Here is a 22,686-nt window from a genome sequence, read left to right on the forward strand (position 1 = left end):
CGCACATAGACACACGCACACATACACACACACGTACACGCACGCACACACATAGACACACACGCACATACACACACACGCACATAGACACACACACACATAGACACACACGCACATAGACATAGACACACACGCACATACACACACACACATAGACCCACACGCACACACACACACGCACACACACACAGGTACACGCAGAGACAGGCCCACACACATAGACACACGCACATAGACACACGCACATACACACACACGCACATAGACACACACACATAGACACACACAATAGACACACGCACACACATAGACACACACGCACATACACACACACACATAGACACACGCACACACATAGACACACACGCACATACACATACGCACACACAGACACACACGCACATAGACACACACGCACATAGACACACACGCACATACACACACATAGACACACACGCACATACACACACACATAGACACACACGCACATAGACACACACGCACATACACACACACGCACATAGACACACACGCACATAGACACACACGCACATACACACACACACACAGACACACACGCACACACACAGGTACACACATAGACACGTCCACGTGCGTAATCACCGTCACGGCGGTCACACCCCCAGTGAGTCGTCACAGGAGTGGGTGGGGCGGAGCTGCTGCTGGTGCCTCTGAGCTTGAAGGAGGAGGAGGGTAGGGGAGGGGCAGAGTGGGGGGGGGGGGGTAGAGAGGAGGGGGGGTAGAGTGGGGGGTAGAGAGGAGGGGGGGGGGCAGAGTGGGAGGGGTAGAATGGGGGGGGGGGTAGAGTGGGGGGTGGGTAGAGTGGGTGGGTAGAGTGGGGGGGGGGGGTAGAGTGGGGGGGGGGGTAGAGTGGGTGGGTAGAGTGGGTGGGTAGAGTGGGGGGGGTAGAGTGGGGGGGGGGGTAGAGTGGGAGGGGCAGAGTGGGGGGGGGGGTAGAGTGGGAGGGGCAGAGTGGGTGGGGTAGAGTGAGGGGGGGGGGGTAGAGTGGGGGGGTAGAGTGGGGGGGGAGTGGGGGGGGAGACGAAGCGAGAGGCAGCTGAGGTATGGATGAGCCCGGTCCGGTCTGTGTTGAAGAGTCGCAAACGTGAATTGGACTGTGAGTGTTTATATGTCCACACACTCACTCAGTGTATACACACAGACTCAGTACACACACAGACTACACACACACAGACTCAGTACACACACAGACTACACACACACTCACTCAGTGTATATACACACACAGACTACACACACACAGTATACACACACAGACTACACACAAACTGTGAGTGTTGATATGTCCACACACTGACACAGACTACACACACACACTCAGTATATATACACACAGACTACACACACTCAGTGTATATATACACACAAACTACACACAGACTACACACACACAGTATACACACTCACACAGACTACACACACACACAGTATACACACACAGACTACACACACACTCACTCAGTGTATATACACACACAGACTACACACACACAGTATATACACACAGACTACACACAAACTGTGAGTGTTTATATGTCCACACACTCACACAGACTACACACACACAGTATACATACACACAGACTACACACACACTCAGTGTATATACACACACAGACTACACACACACACAGTATATACACACAGACTACACACACACTCACTCAGTGTATATACACACACAGACTACACACACACACAGTATATACACACAGACTACACACAAATTGTGAGTGTTTATATGTCCACACACTCACACAGACTACACACACACTCACACAGACTGTATACAAACACACAGAGACACTCTCACACAGATTTAGAGAGAGACACACACTACACACACACAGCACTACACACACAACACACAGACACTAACACACAGCACTACACACAGACACTACACACACAGCACTACACACACACAACACTACACACACAACACTACACACACACAGCACTACACACACAACACTACACACACACAACACTACACACACACAACACTACTACACACACACCACTACACACACACACAACACTACACACACAGACAACACTACACACACACTACACACGCACAACACTACACACACACACAACACTACACACACACTACACACACAACACTACACACACACAACACTACACACACACAACACTACACACGCACACACCACTACACTACACTCACACACTACACACAGACACACAGACACTACACACATAGCACTACACTCACACAAAACTACACACACAACACTACACACAGACATACAACACTACACACACAACACTACACACACACACAACACTACACACAAACAACACTACACACACACAACACTACACTCACACACACTACACACAGACACACAGCACTACACACACACAGCACTACACACACACAGCACTACACACACACACAACACTACACACACACAGCACTACACACACACAGCACTACACACACACACAACACTACACACAGACAACACTACACACACACAATACTACACACACACACAACACTACACACAGACAACACTACACACAGCACTACACTCACACAAAACTACACACACAACACTACACACACACACAACACTACACACACTCACACACACTACACACAGACACTACACACACAGCACTACACTCACACAAAACTACACACACAAAACTACACACACTACACACACAACACTACTCACACACACACTACACTCACACAAAACTACACACACACAGCACTCGCACACAGCACTCACACACACACACACACTACACACACTACACACACACACTAAACACACACACTAAACACACAACACATACACCGAGTGTAATACGAGATATAACCACACCCTGAGTGATCACACACGCACACGTGTACACTCATTGCCCTTATTGTGTGTGTGTCTGTGTGTGTCGACTCAGCTTCAAATGAGTACCTGGTGCGGTGTGTAGTGAACATCGCCACTAGGGAGACAAAGGCGGCCGGGCGTGGTGCTGGCCACCCACCCCCTCGTGTGCCACCGTTCCGGCCTTCATAGGTGCTACTCGCTAACAGCACTTGCCCCAACAGTCTGTTAAGGCTACACGGGGGATCTTTGTCTTGTGTCTTTCTAACTTTGTGTATGTATGCAGTCGCTGTGTGTGTGTATGTATAGTTTGTGTGAGTGTGTGTGTCTCTAAGTATGTGTGAGAATGTGTGTCTCTCTAAGTCTGTCTGTGTATATTGTCTATGTGAGTGTGTTGTCTGTGTGAGTGTGTGAGTGTGTGTCTCTCTAAGTCTGTGTGTGAGTGTGTGTCTCTCTCTGTCTGTATCTATAGTATGTGTGAGTGTGTTGTCTGTGTGTATATAGTCTGTGTGAGTGTGTGTCTAAGTCTGTGTGAGTGTGTGTGTCTCTCTAAGTATATGTGAGTGTCTCTCTCTAAGTCTGTGTGTGAGTGTGTGTCTCTCTCTGTCTGTATCTATAGTCTCTGTGTGTATGTGTTGTCTGTGTGTATATAGTCTGTGTGAGTGTGTCTCTAAGTCTGTGTGAGTGTGTCTCTAAGTCTGTGTGAGTGTGTGTGTCTCTCTAAGTATATGTGAGTGTCTCTCTCTAAGTCTGTGTGTGAGTGTGTGTCTCTCTCTGTCTGTATCTATAGTCTCTGTGTGTGCGTGTTGTCTGCGTGCGTATAGGGAGACAAAGGCGGCCGGGCGTGGTGCTGGCCACCCACCCCCTGGTGTGCCGTACCGGCCTTCATAGCTCGCTACTCGCTCACAGCACTTGCCCCTACCGCCTGCTAGAGGCTACACAGGGGACCTTTGGTGAGCGGTGGTGCAGCGGTTAGCACGGTGATGACCGGTCTCCATGGTGATGACTGGTCTCCATGGTGATGACCGGTCACCATGGTGATGACCGGTCTCCATGGCGATGCCCGGTCTCCATGGTGATGACCGGTCTCCATGGTGATGATCGGTCTCCACGGTGATGCCCGGTCTCCATGGCGATGACCGGTCTCCATGGTGATGATCGGTCTCCATGGTGATGACCGGTCTCCATGGTGATGATCGGTCTCCATGGTGATGCCCGGTCTCCATGGTGATGATCGGTCTCCATGGTGATGAACGGTCTCCATGGTGATGACCGGTCTCCATGGTGATGAACGGTCTCCATGGTGATGACCGGTCTCCATGGCGATGACCGGTCTCCATGGTGATGACCGGTCTCCATGGCGATGCCCGGTCTCCATGGTGATGACCGGTCTCCATGGTGATGACCGGTCTCAATGGCGATGCCCGGTCTCCATGGTGATGAACGGTCTCCATGGTGACGAGAACATGGAATGTGTTGGCCATGTGCCCGAGCAGCAACAGTCAAATCAGGTCGCATTAATTATGGATGGAATTTCCCCGGCCATAGAAATGTGTAATTTGAGACCAGTGGCGCTAGCGCTGCCGCTGCTAACAACAGCCAACAACAACCAACAACAGCTAACAACAACAGCTAACAACAACAGCTAACAACAACAGCTAACAATAGCTAACAACAACAGCCAACAACAGCTAACAACAACAACTAACAACAGCTAACAACAGCCAACAACAGCTAACAACAACAACTAACAACAACAGCTAACAACAGCTAACAACAACAGCTAACAACAGCTAACAACAACAGCTAACAACAGCTAACAACAACAGCTAACAACAACAGCTAACAACAACAGCTAACAACAGCTAACAACAACAGCCAACAACAGCCAACAACAACAGCTAACAACAACAGCCAACAACAGCTAACAACAGCTAACAACAACAGCCAACAACAGCCAACAACAGCTAACAACAGCTAACAACAACAGCTAACAACAGCTAACAACAACAGCCAACAACAACTAACAACAGCTAACAACAATAGCCAACAACAACTAACAACAACAACCAACAACAGCTAGCAACAACAGCCAACAACAGCTAACAACAGCTAACAACAACAGCTAACAACAGCTAACAACAACAGCTAACAACAACAGCTAACAACAACAACTAACAACAGCTAACAACAACAGCAGCAGCGGCCTTCTTGCAAATGGCGTCACGGACCGCCCATTTCCCGTAGTGGGAAGTGAGGGGAATTGTGGGAACGGTCGACTCGGAGCTGTTGGTTGAGAAGAGAAAAAAAGTAAACCCGTAAAAACAAAGTTTTTCACTATAAATCCTTTATATGCGTGGCGGCTAGAGTCCTCTCGTCCTCTGGCTTGAGATGGCTGCCACCTATGGGTCAGATGATTGCCTGCCACCATTAAGCAATTGGTAATTAAATATTATTTATTTTCTCCTAAAAAGTGTAAAATTTAGGAAAACATTTTCACGAAAATTAAGTGTCACGCACAACGAGTCTGTGTGCAAAATGTCAGCTCGATTGGATCACGGGAAGTGGGTTAAAAAACGACCGAAAGATTTGCACGGTCGTAAGCGCGCAAGAAAGCAAGCAAGTGAACTTAATATGAAGGATTTAATATAAGACGAGAAACAACGATGCCAGAGACGAGACTGCTTTGTCACGGTGGCCGTGCCGTAGACAATGCGGTGGCGGGTTCAGACTGGACCCACCTGAGTTCAAACCGGGTTCTCGAGTGTCATATCTAGACTCACGCGGAGAGCCATAGACTCGCGCGGAGAGCCATAGACTCACACAGAGAGCCATAGACTCACACAGAGAGCCATAGACTCATAGAGAGCCATAGACTCACGCAGAGAGCCATAGACTCATGGCTCTCTGTGTGAGTCTATGGGACTCACACAGAGAGTTATAGACTCACATAGAGAGAGCGATACACTCACACAGAGAGCCATAGACTCACACAGAGACCCATAGACTCACACAGAGAGCCATAGACTCACGCAAAGAAACATAGACTCACACAGAAAGCCATAGACTCATAGAAAGAGCCATAGACTCACAGAGCCATAGACTCACATAGAGAGTCATAGACTCACACAGAGAGCCATAGACTCACACAGAGACCCATAGACTCACACAGAGAGCCATAGACTCACGCAGAGAGACATAGACTCACACAGAGAGCCATAGACTCATAGAAAGAGCCATAGACTCACAGAGCCATAGACTCACGCAGAGAGTCATAGACTCACACAGAGAGCCATAGACTCAAACAGAGCACCATAGACTCACACAGAAACCCATAGACTCGCACAGAGAGCCATAGACTCACATAGAGAGCCATAAACTCACACAGAGAGCCATAGACTCACACAGAGCCCCATAGACTCACACAGAAACTCATAGACTCACACAGAGAGGCATAGACTCACACAAAGACACATAGACTCACACAGAGAGCCATAGACTCACACAGAGACCCATAGACTCACACAGAAACCCATAGACTCGCACAGAAACTCATAGACTCACACAGAGAGGCATAGACTCACACAAAGACACATAGACTCACACAGAGAGCCATAGACTCACACAGAGACCCATAGACTCACACAGAGAGCCATTGACTCACAGAGCCATATACTCACGCGGAGAGCCATAGACTCATACAGAGAGCCATAGACTCACGCGGAGAGCCATAGAATCATACAGAGAGCCATAGACTCGCACAGAGAGCCATATAATCACACAGAGCCCCATAGACTCACACAGAGAGCCATAGACTCACGCGGAGAGCCATAGACTCACACAGAGAGCCACAGACTCACACAGAGAGCCATAGACTCACGCGGAGAGCCATAGACTCATACAGAGAACCATAGACTCACACAGAGAGCCATAGACTCATACAGAGAACCATAGACTCACACAGAGACCCATAGACTCACACAGCGAGTCATAGACACACAGAGAGTCATAGACTCATACAGAGAGCCATAGATTCACCACATAGAGAGACATAGACTCACACAGAGAGCCATAGACTTACACAGAGAGCCACAGACTCACGGAAAGAGCCATAGACTCACACCAGAGAACCATAGACTCACACAAAGAGGCATAGACTCACACAGAGAGCCATAGACTCACACAGAGAGCCATAGACACAGAGAGCCATAGACTCACAAAGTCCCACAGACTCTTCACACAGAGACCCATAGACTCACCACATAGAGACCCATAGATTCATCAGCAGATATCCAAAGACTCGCCACACAACTAAGGACAGAGGATCGACGCTCACAACAACGAGCAGAGCGCCGAACGGCTAAAATACACTTACACACCGCTATACACACACACAGCACTACACACACAGCACTACACACACAGCCCTACACACACACAGCACTACACACACACAGCACTACTACAACTAACTACCACTACTACTCCCACCACTACTACTCCCACCACTACTATTACTACCACTACTATTACCACCACTACGAACCCACTACCACTACTACTACCACCACTACTACCACCACTACTATCCCTACTACCACTACTACTACTATTACCACTACTACTACTACCACCAATACTACTACCACCACTACTACTACTATCCCTACTACCACTACTATTACCAACACTACTACTACTACCACCACTACTACCACCACTACTATCCCTACTACAACTACTACTTCCGCCACTACTAATACCACCACTACAACCACCGCTACTATTACCACCACCACTACCCCTACTACTACCGCCACTACCACACGTGTCCCGCTAACGATGACGATACCACCATTGTGGACAGAACTCTACCGATGATAAAAATGATTCCAATGGTGATGGTGATGATGCGAACGCCCATTCTTCCTCCTCCTGTTGCAGATTCCTGCCCGTCGCGGACTGCCGCAAGCATGAGTTGGAGCCTGCTCAACGATGTCCTTAAGAACGTGGCCAAGTATGAAACGGCAGTCGGAAAGGTTCGTTCCTTTTGTCGAGATGTTAACGACCTCGTCTGGTGTGCAGGAGGTCGTGGGTTCGATCCCGACCCCGATGACGCCTGCTGCTGTATATTTGGAATTTGTATGTCTCTCTCATCATCATCACGGTGGCTAGGAGATGTTAACGACCTGGCCTGGTATGCAGGAGGTCGTGGGTTCGATCCCGACCCCGATGACGCCTGCTGCTGTATATTTGGAGTTTGCATCTCTCTCTCATCATCATCATCACGGTGGCTAGGAGATGTTAACGACCTCGCCTGATATGCAGGAGGTCGTGGGTTCGATTCAGACCCTGATGCCTACTGCTGTATATGTGGAATTTGTATGTCTCTCTCATCATCATCATCACGGTGGCTAGGAGATGTTAACGACCTCGCCTGGTATACAGGAGGTCGTGGGTTCGATGCCGACCCTGATGCCTGCTGCTGTATATTTGGAATTTGTATGTCTCTCTCATCATCATCACGGTGGCTAGGAGATGTTAACGACCTCGCCTAGTATACAGGAGGTCGTGGGTTCGATCCCGACCCTGACGATGCCTGGAGTTTGAGTGTCTCTCTCTATACCCCTGGTCGCGTGCATTTCTCTATGGGTCCCTCCGGGATTTCCCTACACATTTGGAATCAACGTCACCACGCGCTAAGAGTATTGGGCTGCTGCTATACATTCCCACGTGATGATGATGCTGACGATGATAAGCCCACTTGGTTGAGTCATCATTTGTGATAGGGTCGCTTCTGAGAATGAGCTACGTAGTCTCAAGTTGGCCTCACCTGGTAAAATAAAAAATAAAAAAATTCGTTTAAAGTATCCCCGTGTCTCCCAACCACGTGCTATCAGCGTTGTCCAATGGGCATCGTCTATGTAGCCCCAACCACGTGCTACCAGCGTTGTCCAATGGGCATCGTCTATGTAGCCCCAACCACGTGCTACCAGCGTTGTCCAATGGGCATCGTCTATGTAGCCCCAACCACGTGCTACCAGCGTTGTCCAATGGGCATCGTCTATGTACCCCCAACCACGTGCTCTCAGCGTTGTCCAATGGGCATCGCCCGTGTCTCCCAACCACGTGCTATCGGCGTTGTCCAATGGGAATCGTCGGTGTCCCCAACCACGTTCTATCGGCGTTGTTCAACGGGCAATCGTCGACGTCGCTGTCCGCCGCGTGCGCTGCGCAGGTCTGGCTGTCGGTGCTGCTCATCTTCCGGCTGCTGGTGCTCGTCGCCGTGGCGGACAAGGTCTACTCGGACGAGCAGAAGGAGTTCGAGTGCAACACGCGGCAGCCGGGATGCAAGTACGCAAGCGGGAGCATGCGTACACACACACGCCACACACACACGCCACACACACGCCACACACATACACGCCACATGCGCCACACATACACGGCGCACACACACGCCACACACACACGCCACACACACGCCACACACATACACGCCACACACACACGTGCCACACACACGCCACACACACGCCACACACATACACGCCACATACGCCACACACAGACGTGCCACACACACGCCACACACACACGCCACACACACACGGCACACACACACGCCACCCACACACGCCACACACACACGCCACACACACACGTGCCACACACACGCCACACACACATGCACGCCACACACATACACGCCACATACGCCACACACAGACGTGCCACACACACGCCACACACACACGCTACACACACACACGGCACACACACACGCCACCCACACACGCCACCCACACACGCCACACACACACGCCACACACACGCCACACACACATGCACGCCACACACACACACGTGCCACACACACGCCACACACACACGTCACACACATACACGCCACACACACACACGCCACACACACACGCCACACACACACGCCACATACGCCACACACACACGTGCCACACACACGCCACACACACACGACACACACATACACGCCACACACACACACACGCCACACACACACACATACACGCCACATACGCCACACACACACGTGCCACACACACGCCACACATACACACGCCACACACACACGCCACACACACACGCCACACACACACGTCACACACATACACGGCACACACACACACGTCACACACATACACGCCACACACATACACGCCACACACACACGTGCCACACACACGCCCCACACACACGCCACACACACACGCCACACACACACACGCCACACACACACGCGCACACAGAGCAAGCATCACTCAAGCTGACCCCCACGACGACCCCAACCCCACGAGGCTGACTCACTGCATCTAGCGGAGGATTGCTCCTCTGAGCAAAATAGTTCGCCTTTAATTTGTCGCAATTAGGAGGTTTTTTTTAGTTGATGTTTTTTTGGCCTTTTCTTTTTTTTCATGGAAATTGGTTCGTAAGTAAGTGCAGGGTGTTCGTAAGTGCGGGCGTTTGTAAGTGCTGGGCATTCGTAAGTCTGGCATTCGTAAGTGCGGGTGTTCATAAGTACAGGCGTTCGTATGTATGGATGGTGTTCGTAAGTATGGGTGGTGTTCATAAGTATGGGTGGTGTTCAAAAGTACTGGTGTTCATAAGTATGGGTGGCATTCATAAGTACGGGTATTCGTAAGTGTGGGTGTTCATAAGTACGGGCGTTCGTAAGTACGGATGGTGTTCGTAAGTATGGGTGGCGTTCATAAGTACGGGTGTTCGTAGATACGGGTGTTCATAAGTGTGGGCGTTTGTAAGTCTGGCGTTCGTAAGCACGGGTGGCGTTCGTAAGTGCGGGCATTGGTAAGTGCAGGTATTCGTAAGTACTGGTGGCGTTTGTAAATACGGGTGGTGTTCGTAAATGCGGGTGGCGTTCGTAAGAGCGGGCGTTCGTAAGTATGGGTGTTCATAAGTCGAGGACTGTCTGTACTCCGGTTTATACTTTCCACAATGTAGAGGACCGCAGACGCTTGTGCCAATTGTTGGCAGCCGTCCCTGGCAGCGTGCATCATTAATGGCCAACTCATAGTGGTATACAAACGACTCTGTTTATATTTACTTATTCGTCCAGGGAAGATGTATCCGAATGATTAATCTTTTATTCATCCTGGAGCAATCGGATGATCAATGAAACTCTTGTTTTTAGTCACAGATGTCCCAGTTGGGGCACGGGGTCAGAAATAACAAAGAAAACACAAACACGATAAGAGTGTAAAGTATATGAAAGGTAGGCAATGAGTCCCAAAACTGTGTTTTGTTATTTACGAGTGTCCTGCTAAGTTTATTTTTTTTTGCAGTTGAGGGGCGATGTTGTTGTTGCTGCTGCTGCTGTGTGTGGCATCCCAGTTTGGTGGGGAGCGGTAGTGTAGTGTCTTCTTGGTTCTTTCGGTAAAGTCACGTAGAAGGGAGACAGCGTCTCCCTGACAGACCTGGTCTTCACCTGAGGACGGCTGATTGCGTTGTGGCCGAAACGTCGTGAGAATTATTTTATTATGTTTTATTTTTATTATTTTATTACTTCCCTTCTACGTGACTTTACCGAAAGAACCAAGAAGATGAATCCCTGGAGTCACGAAAGCTTTAAATCGAAAGGTAGTGTAGTGGTTAGCGCTACATTGCGCTACAATCCCGGCGACCCGAGTTCGATTCCTGCTCACGGCCAACACCGGTGACGATTATTTGAACCGGTCCTGGGCCTCCACTAGGTCGACTCAGCCTTAAACGAGTACCTGGTACGGGGGATCTTGGTCTTTGTGTGAGGGTTTTAGCTTTGGGATTAGGCACAGTTAATCAACACATGGTAACCTGCATAGGCACGCAATTAACCAGTGTTGTTATTTGTGCTACTGCACCACCCAGTTAGACCCGCCCACCACTCAGGTGGCCCCGCCCACCACTCAGTTAGACCCGCCCACCACTCAGGTGGCCCCGCCCACCACCCAGTTAGACCCGCCCACCACTCAGGTGGCCCCGCCCACCACTCAGTTAGACCCGCCCACCACTGGACTATCCCCGCCCACTGCCCAGGTTGCCCCGCCCACCACTGAGCTAGCCCAGCCAACTCCTCAGGTAGCCTCGCCCAACACCCAGACAGCCGTCGCCCACCATCGCTCCCAACCCCGCCTCCTCCTGAACTCTGTCCATCTGCCCCTCCTCACGTCCTCGCCAGAGGTCGCAACCGGGTACCCGATACCCGTACCCTACCCGATACCCGGCTACCCATACCCGGCCGGATACAGGTAGCCGGGTAGCCGTTTGCGACCCTGGTGCGGCCGGGTACGGGCACGGGTAGGCCGTGAGTCACTGGTGAGTCACCGTTTGTCACTCATTTCGGGCAGGGTACGGGTACGGGTAGGCCGTGAGTCACTGGTGAGTAGCTGTTTGTCACTCATTTCGGGTAGGGTACGGGTAGGGAACGGCTACCCGTACCCGGCCGGGTACGGGTACCCATTTGCGACCCTGGTGCGGCCGGGTACGGGTATGGGTAAGGAATCAAAACCCGTTTGCGACCTCTGGTCGTCACCCCCTGCCCCGCCCCCACCCTAGGACCGTGTGCTACGACTACTTCTTCCCTGTGTCGCACATCCGCTTCTGGGCCATCCAGCTGGTGCTCGTGTCCACGCCCACGATGCTCGTGCTCATGCACGTGGCGGCGCGGCGATTCCGGAACAAGTTCAAAGGTGACGGCCGCGGGAGATCGAGCGTTCCTCCCTCCCTCTGACCCCCCCCACCCCCTCTACAACTCGCCAACCCGTCACCCGCTCGCGACGCCTGAGGTTCTATCCGGGCAACCCGGTTCACTCCCACCATGCAGTGCCGGATGAAGCTTGTGTGGGGCCTGTAGCAAATGTTGTTTATAAGGGGCCCTAAATAGAAAATAAAAAACACGTAAATATTAAAACATAATTTTTTTACTTGCATAGTAAAGTGATTGTATTTTTTCATTTGCTATACAGCCAGATAATATGACAAATCGCTAACCTTAAGAAACCATCTTCTTGGTTTTTTTGGTAAAGTCACGTAGAAGGGAAATAATAAAATAATAAAAATAAAACATAATAAAATAATTCTCACGACGTTTCGGCCACAACGCAAGCAGCAGTCCTCAGGTGAAGAACAGGTCTGTCGGGAAGACAGCGTCTGAATGGGTCTGAATGAGACTCTGTCTCCCCGACAGACCTGTTCTCCACCTGAAGACGGCTGCTTGCGTTGTGGCCGAAACGTCGTGAGAATTATTTTATTATGTTTTATTTTTATTATTTTATTATTTCCCTTCTACGTGACTTTACCGAAAGAACCAAGAAGATGAATCCCTGCAGTCACGAAAGCTTGAAATCGAAACTTAAACAACCAATCGTTCATTAAAGTTGAAGGCGGTATAGTACTATAGTAAGTGCAGAATCACTGAACCGGAATTGATAGCTTGAAAGCATTTAGCGCAGGGCCCTTGAAAGTGCGGGGCCCGTAGCATTTGTAGCTACTCTTGCTACTAGGATAATCCGGCACTGCCACCACGTAGAGGCCCGCAGAGCTTTGGCAAGTGTTGGCAGCGTCGTCTTTCTTGTCTTGTGTTCCCCATCTCTCTCTCTCGTGTATCCATCTCTCTCTCTCTCTCGTGTATCCATCTCTCTAGTGTGTCAATCTATCTCGTGTTCCCCATCTCTCTAGTGTGTCAATCTCTCTCTTGTTCCCCATCTCTCTCTCTCATGTATCCACCTCTCTCTAGTGTATCCACCTCTCTCTCTTCAATGTATCCATCTCTCTCTCTCTTGTGTTCCCCACCTCTCTCTGTCTCGCGTTTCTTTCTTCTCGTGTTCCCCTTCTCAATGTCCCCCACCCCCACCCGCAGGTCGTGAGGACCTGGACAAGATGGAGGGGGGCCTGGTGTGGACCTACCAGCTGAGCGTGATATGCCGAGTGGTCGTCGAGGTGGGCTCCGCCTACCTCTTCTGGAGGTTCTGCTCGCCCCTGGGACTCATCCTGCCCATGGTGGCCCAGTGCTCGGTGGCCCCGTGCCCCAACTCGGTCGACTGCTTCGTGTCGCGCCCCTCCGAGAAGACTGTCTTCATCATCTTCATGCTCACTGTGTCCGGGGTGAGTGCTCGGACGTCCGTCCGTCTGTCCGGCCGTCCGGTGGATCCGTGCCACCGCCTCTGTCTGACCGGCTGTCGTTTGTGTGTCTCCGATCGGCCATTTTCTCTTTTTTTTCTCCGTTCGCGTGTCCGATTGGCCGATCGTCCGTCCGTCGGACCGTCAGATCGCCTGTTTGTCCATTCGTACTTGGGACATTTCCGCTTTTCGGCACCAACATCGGAGCGGCACCCGCAGTAACCGCACGTACTTGTGGCAAAGCATGCAAACCAGCAGGCTCTGATAATGTGCTGTTCGCCTTTTGGAACTGTTCTCTGGTGTGACAATGGTGGTGAGACAAGGCCATAAAGAAGGCTGCTGTCTCTGGTGTAGGCCAATCGGTTTCAAAGACAATGTCATCTATTATCAGAGCATGTTTGTTTGCATATTTTTCCTACAAGTTTGTTTGTTGTTAATCCATAATAGATGTTTTTTGTGATAGATCGTGTAAATATATAAATGTCGTGTCGTTAAACCCACTGCCAACGCAGCCTTGGTAACCATCATCAGCAGCCATCAGGGAAACACGCGGACATGCAAAGATAAAGATCCCCCCGTGTAGCCTTAATAGACTCTTTAGCGCAAGTGCTGTTAGTGAGTAGCACCAATGAAGGCCGGCACTGTGGCACACTAGGGGGTGGGTGGGTGGCCAGCACCACGCCCGGCTGCCTTTGTCTCCACAGTGGCGATGTTTACTACAACACCACACCAGATACTCATTTGAGGCCGAATAGACATAGGGGAAGCCCAGGACCGCTTCAGATAATCGTCACTGCCATGAATCCAACTTGGGCCGCTGGATTCACAGCGCAGCAGCGCGCTAACCGCTCCCCTTTAGACACACAGAGACACAAACACACAGAAAAACACACACTCACACACACAAGCCCATGCATATGCAGGTAACGCAACAGCCGGCACCGTGAAGTCATCGTCACGCGGCTGCTGCCTTAACCGGTTCAGCGAGCTTTTAGGTGGCCTCCGACTTCTTGGCAGCCATTTGTGCAGAGTCAGTGCCAGTCGCCCAGGGGGGTGGCACAGGGGTGGGGGAGGAGGGTCAGGAGGGGATCGTTGTGTAACCCGCCGCATCGGCTTACGGCTACGACGGCGAGGGTAGCTGAGTGCATGAGAGGTGACAAGATGCCGACACTCGGGCATTCGCTCAGAGCTGCCGGGCCTCCCCAGAGGTCATCTCGGCCCCCGATTCCTATGAGTGCCTGGGTGTGGTGTGTAGTAGACGTCACCGCTGGGGCGTGGTGCTGGCCAACCACCCCCTCGTGTGCCGTGCCAGCCTTTTTAGGTGTTGCTACTCGTGAAGAGCACTTGCCCTCAAAAAATTCTGAGATTTGGGCCATCCTGTATAATAATAACAATAACCCTACTTGTCCTCACTTTTAGGCCATCCTGTATAACAATAACCCATCTTGTCCTCACTTTTAGGCCATTTTGTATAACAATAACCCATCTTGTCCTCACTTTTAGGCCATCCTGTATAATAACCCATCTTGTCCTCACTTTTAGGCCATCCTGTATAACAATAACCCATCTCGTCCTCACTTTTAGGCCATCCTGTATAACAATAACCCATCTCGTCCTCACTTTTAGGCCATCTTGTATAACAATAACCCATCTTGTCCTCACTTTTAGGCCATTTTGTATAACAATAACCCATCTTGTCCTCACTTTTAGGCCATTTTGTATAACAATAACCCATCTTGTCCTCACTTTTAGGCCATTTTGTATAACAATAACCCATCTCGTCCCCACTTTTAGGCCATTTTGTATAACAATAACCCATCTTGTCCTCACTTTTAGGCCATTTTGTATAACAATAACCCATCTTGTCCTCACTTTTAGGCCATTTTGTATAACAAGAACCCATCTTGTCCCCACTTTTAGGCCATCTTGTATAACAATAACCCAACTTGTCCTCACTTTTAGGCCATCTTGTATAACAAGAACCCATCTTGTCCTCACTTTTAGGCCATTTTGTATAACAAGAACCCATCTTGTCCTCACTTTTAGGCCATTTTGTATAACAATAACCCATCTTGTCCTCACTTTTAGGCGATCCTGTATAACAAGAATCCTACTTGTCCTCATTTAGGGCCACCCAGTATAATAATCCTACTTGCCCTGACTTTTGGGCCACTCTGTGTATTCAGCCACGTCTCGATTTTAAAAGCCACGTGCTAAAGTCGTGACGTCACCGTCTCTCTCACCAACCAATCAGAGCGTCTCAATGTTAAAAGCCACGTGCTAAAGTCGTGACGTCACCGTCACTCTCACCAACCTATCAGAGCGTCTCAATGTTAAAAGCCACGTGCTAAAGTCGTGACGTCACCGTCTCTCTCACCAACCAATCAGAGCGTCTCAATGTTAAAAGCCACGTGCTAAAGTCGTGACGTCACCATCTCTCTCACCAACCTATCAGAGCGTCTCAATGTAAAAGCCACGTGCTAAAGTCGTGACGTCACCGTCTCTCTCACCAACCTATCAGAGCGTCTCAATGTAAAAGCCACGTGCTAAAGTCGTGACGTCACCGTCTCTCTCACCAACCAATCAGGAGCTCCTCATTGCTTAAGTCGCGACGTAACCATCTCTCTCTCTCTCGCCCCTGCCCAGATCTGCCTCTTCCTCAACCTCATTGAGCTCTTCTACATCCCCATCAAGTACTGGCTGGGGCCGTTATTCTGCAGCACGCGAAGGAATGTCAACCTCCGCGAGCCGCCCCTCTCGGCGGTGCGGAGCGACTCAACGCGCTCGGCCCCCGACGACAAGGCCGCAGCCTGCTGCAGCTGCCGCTGCGACTGCTCGTGCCACCCGGCCCGCGGCAGGGCCGAACTGACCCGCGGCGGCAGCTACGGTGACGGCGGCGGTCCCGGCGGTGGCGGTGGCTGCGGTGGTGGCAGCCGGAGCTCGGCTTGCGCGGGGCGGCCAAACGGAGTGCTTCCGGGGCGGTGCGTCGTGGTTTTAGAGGCGCAGGACAAGGCCGGCAGGAAGAAGAAGGGCGTGACACGGATGCAGGCAATAGAGATGGGCGATGGCGATGGTGGAGATGGTGGAGGTGGAGGAGGAGGAGGTTGCTCTCCTCCCCCAGTGTCCCCGGCGGCTTCGTTGCTGGTGTCACCGCGGGCGCCGCACCTGGCGACGCACGGGAAGTGCCGCTCGTGCGGCGAGGAGGTGACAGAGGACGGTGGCGACGAGGAGGAGCAGGAGGAAGAGGAGGAAGTGGGAGAGCGGGCGCTGCTAGGGGCGGGCAAGGGCGGCCGTGGCAAAGAGGGCGCCTTGAGCAAGGAGAGGCGGGCGGGCAGCATGGGAGATGGGAAGTGACGATGCTGATGATGACGACGACGATGGCGGCGGCGGCGACGAAGAGGAGGAACTCCGTTTCCGTGGATTTTTCTGTTTTTGTTCTTGCTTCTGTTACTTGGTTCCCTTGACGTTTGGCAAAAGTAATCATTCAGCCCGCATCTACGCGGGTGCGTGCCAGACTGGGGCATCGGCGTGCCTTGGCGGGTAACAAGCTCTCGCTCATCTCTCTCCCGCCTGCGCGAAGACGAAGCCATGGAACTACTCAGGGAGCGACAACGTTGAGACGATGACGACGACGTGTCGGTTTTCGTGCGCAGAGGCGGCGTTCGTCGTCGGTCGGTGCAAACTGCGCGTCTCTCTCTCTCTTCGCAATTGCCGATGGGGAACCCGCTCGGACGAGGTGCGGGAAGGCAGCGGTGGTAGCAGCCGCGGTAGTGAGGAGCTGGCGACACCAACGGTTGTGTCCCCCCCACAACCCCCCAAGCTCTCACAGTCCTCTTTATATTCCGATGTTTTCAGACAATTAAATAAGCGTTTATATTCGTGTTGGGGAGGAATCCGGAGCGCCCGGACTAAAACAAAAACCGCAGACGTGCGCGCGGGGTGGGAGGGTCGGGGGCAACACTTTGCTATTCCAGATGGAACAGATGGGAATTAGTCCACACACTCTGCTATAGGAGCGAGCGAGATGGAACAGATGGGGATTAGTCCACACACTCTGCTGTAGGAGGGAGTGAGATGGAACAGATGGGGATTCGTTCCACACTCTCTGCTGTAGGAGGGAGTGAGATGGAACAGATGGGGATTAGTCCACACACTCTGCTCTAGCAGGGAGTGAGATGGGTACGGCTCCTCCACCACACCCACCCACGGGTATAAGAGGGAGTTTCATAACCCATCTGTGTGCGGTCCACTAACCCTTGCTCTGCATGGCACTGGAGAACTACTCTAGGCGATCAGCCAGGTGCGGCGGCGAATGCTTGTTTGTCCTCGGGTGGCGCAAACTCCAAATGTACAGCAGTAGGCGTCAGGGTCAGGATGGAACCCACGACCTCTACCATGCGAGGTAGTTAACGTATCTTAGCCACCGTGATGATGATGAGAGAGAGACGCAAACTCCAAATATACAGCAGCAGGCATCGTCAGGGTCGGGATCGAACCCACGACCTCCTGCACACCAGGCGAGGTAGTGAACATCTCCTAGCCACCGTGATGATGATGATGATGATGTTGAGAGAGAGAGACGCAAACTCCAAATCTACAGCAGCAGGCATCATCAGGTTCGGGATCTAACCCACGACCTCCTGCACACCAGGCGAGGTAGTCAACATCTCCTAGCCACCGTGATGATGATGATGATGAGAGAGAAACGCATCTCACCACCGCGGCGCCCAGTGATGCTGCTGCTGCGTTGGCAGTGGTGCACAAGCATAGCAATAACATAGGCAACGTTTCGGGCGACGGACCTTCGTAGCAGATGGTAGCACGTGGTACCTTATAAAGGAAATATATATATAGTATGTGACGTTTCATGCGACGGATCTTGCCAGCACAAGTCACTAAATTCCAGACGCGGGGTGTTTTAGTGCCACAGAGCAATCGTCCACTGAACGTGACAAGCGGGTCAGTGTCTCCTTCACGTAGACACCTTTCCACACATAAAATATTAAAGGATTTATGACTAATCCCATCGGCCACACGCGTACGTTCTACTGGGAGTGTGCAATTTCAACAGCATTGATTACAAGACGAGCAACCGCTGGAAACCGGTTTCGACATCCGCTGTCTCGTCAGAGTCTCGGCGTTGAGTGTCTGCTCAGCAGAGTTGTCGCTTGTCTTGAATCGGTGCTGCTGAAACGAGGCACTTCCAGAAGCCCGTGCACATGGCTGATGGGATGTCGAGGAAATAATGTTGTTGTTTATGTTCACGTGGAGGGATGGGCGTGTGTTCAGGAGGTTGTTTTTTTCGGTAAAGTCGCGCAGGTAAAAAATAAAATCAAAGTAAATTAAATCACGACGTTTCGGAGGCAACACAAGCTTCCGTCTTCAGGTGGAAACGTCGTGATTTAATTTATTTTTATTTTATTTTTTTACCTACGTGACTTTACCGAAAAAATCAAAGAGTATGGACCCTTGCAGTCAGGAAAACTTCAAATCTAGAATTTAGGAGGTTTGTTTTATCTATTTTGTAATTTACAATCTCCATCGCAACAAAGTAACGCTAATGGTTACGTTGATTCCCACTGCAGTCACCGTGGGTGATGTCTATACAGAATGCCTCTCACTGTATTACTCGATGTGTGTCTGTATGTTGAACTTGTTTTGCACCATACCTAGCCAATTGTACTAATCGGAGGTGATGTCGATGATAGAAACTGCCAGCTACTATTGTATTCATCTTCTTGGTTCTTTCGGTAAAGTCATGTAGAATGGACAGACCTGGTCTTCACCTGAGGACGGCTGCTTGCGTTGTGGCCGTAACGTCGTGATAATTATTTTATAATGTTTTATTTTTATTCTTTTATTACTTCCCTTCTACGTGGTGACTTTACCGAAAGAACCAAGAAGATGAATCCCTGCAGTCACGAAAGCTTTAAATCGAAATATTATTGTATTGCTGCTCTAAGCGAAATGTTTCGTCGTTGTAGTGAAAGTCGCCACCGCCACATCGACCCCTACTGACGCCACCCACCACTACCTCTACTGCCGTGCGTGCACTCCCCACCACCACCGCCACCTTCCACAACTACCACTGCTACCAGAGGTCGCAACCGAGTACCCGATACCCGGCTACCCGTACCCGGCCGGGTACGGGTACCCGTTTGCGACCCTGGTGCGGCCGGGTACGGGTACGGGTAGGCCGTGAGTCACTGGTGAGTCACCGTTTGTCACTCATTTCCCAACGTCTTGTCTCTTCTCACAATTCAAGTTCCTAGAATCAACCCATCCGCGCCTGCAACATGGCTTCATCCCAGAGGTCGCAATCAGGTACCCGTACCCTACCCGATACCCGGCCAGGTACAGGGTAGCCGGGTATCGGGTAGGGTACGGGTACCCGTTTTCGACCCTGGTGCAGCCGGGTACGGGTAAGGAATCAAAATCCGTTTGCGACCTCTGACCGCTATCCACATTAAGCCCCACACACCCCGCTTGCAGGCGGGGGGAAGGGGCGGAACCTAAAGAGGAATGGGCGGAGCCTGGACAGGAAAGGGCGGGGCCTAGAGAGGAAGGGGCGGGGCATAGAGAGGAAGGAACGGGGCATGAAGCGGAAGGGGCGGAGCATAGATAGGAAGGGCGGGGCATATCCAGAAAGGGGCGGGGCATAGAGAGGAAGGGTGGGGCATAGAGAGGAAGGGCCGGGGGCTAAAGAGGAATGGGCGGAGCCTGGACATGAAGGGGGCGTGGCCTAGAGCGGAAAAGGTGGAGGCTAAAGAAAAATGGGCGGAGCCTGGCCAGGAAGGGGCGGGGCATAGAGAGGAAGGGGCGGGGGCTAAAGAGGAAAGGGTGGAGCCTGGACAGGAAGGGGCGGAGCATAGAGAGGAAGGGGCGGGGCATAGAGAGGAAGGGCCGGGGGCTAAAAAAGAAGGGGGGGCTAAAGAAGAACAGAAGATGGGGTTTGATCAGGAAAGGTGTCAGGCCGAAGGGGTCAGGGGTGGGGATGCATTGAGAGCAATGGTCAGGGTCCTACCAGGAGTTGAACTTTCTTTGCTCAGTGAAGGTAATGGACACGTGAAATCAAACATGTGCAGCAGCAGGCAGGCAGCAGTGGCAGCTTTAGTGCCGTGGATGTGGACACAGGCGAGATTTCAACTCCCTCGCCTGGTATTCAGGAGGTCGTGAGTGCGGTGGCTGATGCCTGCTGTGCATTTGGAGTTTGCGGGTCTTTCTCCCCGTGGTCGCGTGGGTTTTTCTCCGGGTTCTCGGGTTTTTTCCCTTCCACATTTAAAATCAACGTCTCACGCGTGCAGAGCATTTGGCTGCTGCTATAAATTTTTACGCGACGATGATGATGATAAGTCCACTTTGTTAAACTATCATTCGTGAGAATCCGGTCGCTTCTGAAAATTAGCTATACATCAGCTCAGTGGGTGGGGCCTTACCTGGTAAAATAAAAATTGCTGTAGTTTTTTAGGAACTGTATTCGGTTCACTTACCCAGCAGATCCTCAGCGAGCCTCAAGTCTCGTCTGCTACGTCGGGGGTACGTGGCGAGACCCTCTTTTTTTAGACAAATATGAAATCTGTCAAAAAAAGCTTCGTGGCTAATCGGATTCCTCCAGCGGTGAGGAATAACCCCGGACCATCCCGGAGAAAACCCATCGCTGAACGCAACGGGGACAAGTCCTCTTTGGCAGTGGGTTCTTGACCGGGGGTGGGTACACGGCAGAGGTCACAACCGGGTACCTGATACCCGTACCCTACCCGATACCCGGCTACCCGTACCCGGCCGGATACGGGTAGCCGGGTAGCCGTTTGCGACCCTGGTGCGGCCGGGTACGGGTACGGGTAGGCCGTGAGTCACTGGTGAGTAGCCGTTTGTCACTCATTTCGGGTAGGGTATGGGTACGGGTAGGGAACGGCTACCCGTACCCGACAGGGTACGGGTAGCCCATTTGCGACCCTGGTGCGGCCGGGTACGGGTACGGGTAGGCCGTGAGTCACTGGTGAGTAGCCGTTTGTCACTCATTTCGGGTAGGGTATGGGTAGGGAACGGCTACCCGTACCCGGCCGGGTACAGGGTACGGGTACCCATTTGCGACCCTGGTGCGGCCGGGTACGGGTAAGGAATCAAAACCCGTTTGCGACCTCTGGTACACGGACCCCTGGGGGGGTACACGTGGCAATGTCCCACGGCGGGGTGGTACGCCGCGAAAGTTGATTTATATAAATGTGCGCGATTATCGTACGGGAGAGAGTCGTTGGTGAATAATGGGGTTGTGTGAATCTGCTGATATAAAATAACTTCGGTGGAATATATATTTTTTTAATCTGTACGGTAACGTCAAACGCTATGAGGTACCTTACTGAACTCGTTGATCGTGAAACGGTGCAAGTTTACCAAAGAGTTACCGGCGAGCGGTGGATAAATATCATCGCAGGGCGTCCATAGGATTTGTTTTTTTGTTATCCGCTCGCGGTTACTAGCAGCTAAGTTAGGGATATACCTCACAAAATGGACAATTAACGGTAAAATATCGATGTTCATTCATCCATACATTTATTTATCAGAACCATGGGGTCTCAACTGGTTAAATAAAGGATGGCATACTCTTTGGTTCTTTTGGTAAAGTCAC

At 51.4% G+C, this 22,686-nt stretch overlaps 1 protein-coding gene across 1 annotated transcript; it reads left to right on the plus strand.

The window, feature by feature from the left end:
* Window positions 1-1,049: 1,049 nt before the first annotated feature.
* LOC133360517 (gap junction beta-5 protein-like) lies at window positions 1,050-20,812 on the plus strand. Its single transcript, XM_061579298.1, has 6 exons — window positions 1,050-1,138; window positions 7,851-7,945; window positions 9,145-9,260; window positions 12,495-12,628; window positions 13,798-14,042; window positions 16,704-20,812. The coding sequence occupies exons 1-6, from the start codon at window positions 1,090-1,092 to the stop codon at window positions 17,409-17,411; spliced, it is 1,347 nt and encodes a 448-aa protein (XP_061435282.1). The 5' UTR covers window positions 1,050-1,089; the 3' UTR covers window positions 17,412-20,812.
* The last annotated feature ends 1,874 nt before the right edge of the window (window positions 20,813-22,686 follow it).

The sequence above is a fragment of the Lethenteron reissneri genome, chromosome 69 (assembly GCF_015708825.2).
Source record: "Lethenteron reissneri isolate LAM-NWPU_2019-01 chromosome 69, ASM1570882v1, whole genome shotgun sequence".
NCBI classification, from domain to species: Eukaryota; Metazoa; Chordata; class Hyperoartia; order Petromyzontiformes; family Petromyzontidae; genus Lethenteron; species Lethenteron reissneri.

What these genes read in the sequence shown, in the direction of transcription:
- LOC133360517 (XM_061579298.1), top strand. Translation starts at nt 1,090, where the DNA reads ATGAGCCCGGTCCGGTCTGTGTTGAAGAGTCGCAAACGTGAATTGGAC. An exon ending in TCGCAAACGTGAATTGGACT is followed by an intron (nt 1,139 to 7,850) that starts GTGAGTGTTTAT and finishes CTCCTGTTGCAG; the next exon opens with ATTCCTGCCCGTCGCGGACT. An exon ending in TCATGCTCACTGTGTCCGGG is followed by an intron (nt 14,043 to 16,703) that starts GTGAGTGCTCGG and finishes GCCCCTGCCCAG; the next exon opens with ATCTGCCTCTTCCTCAACCT.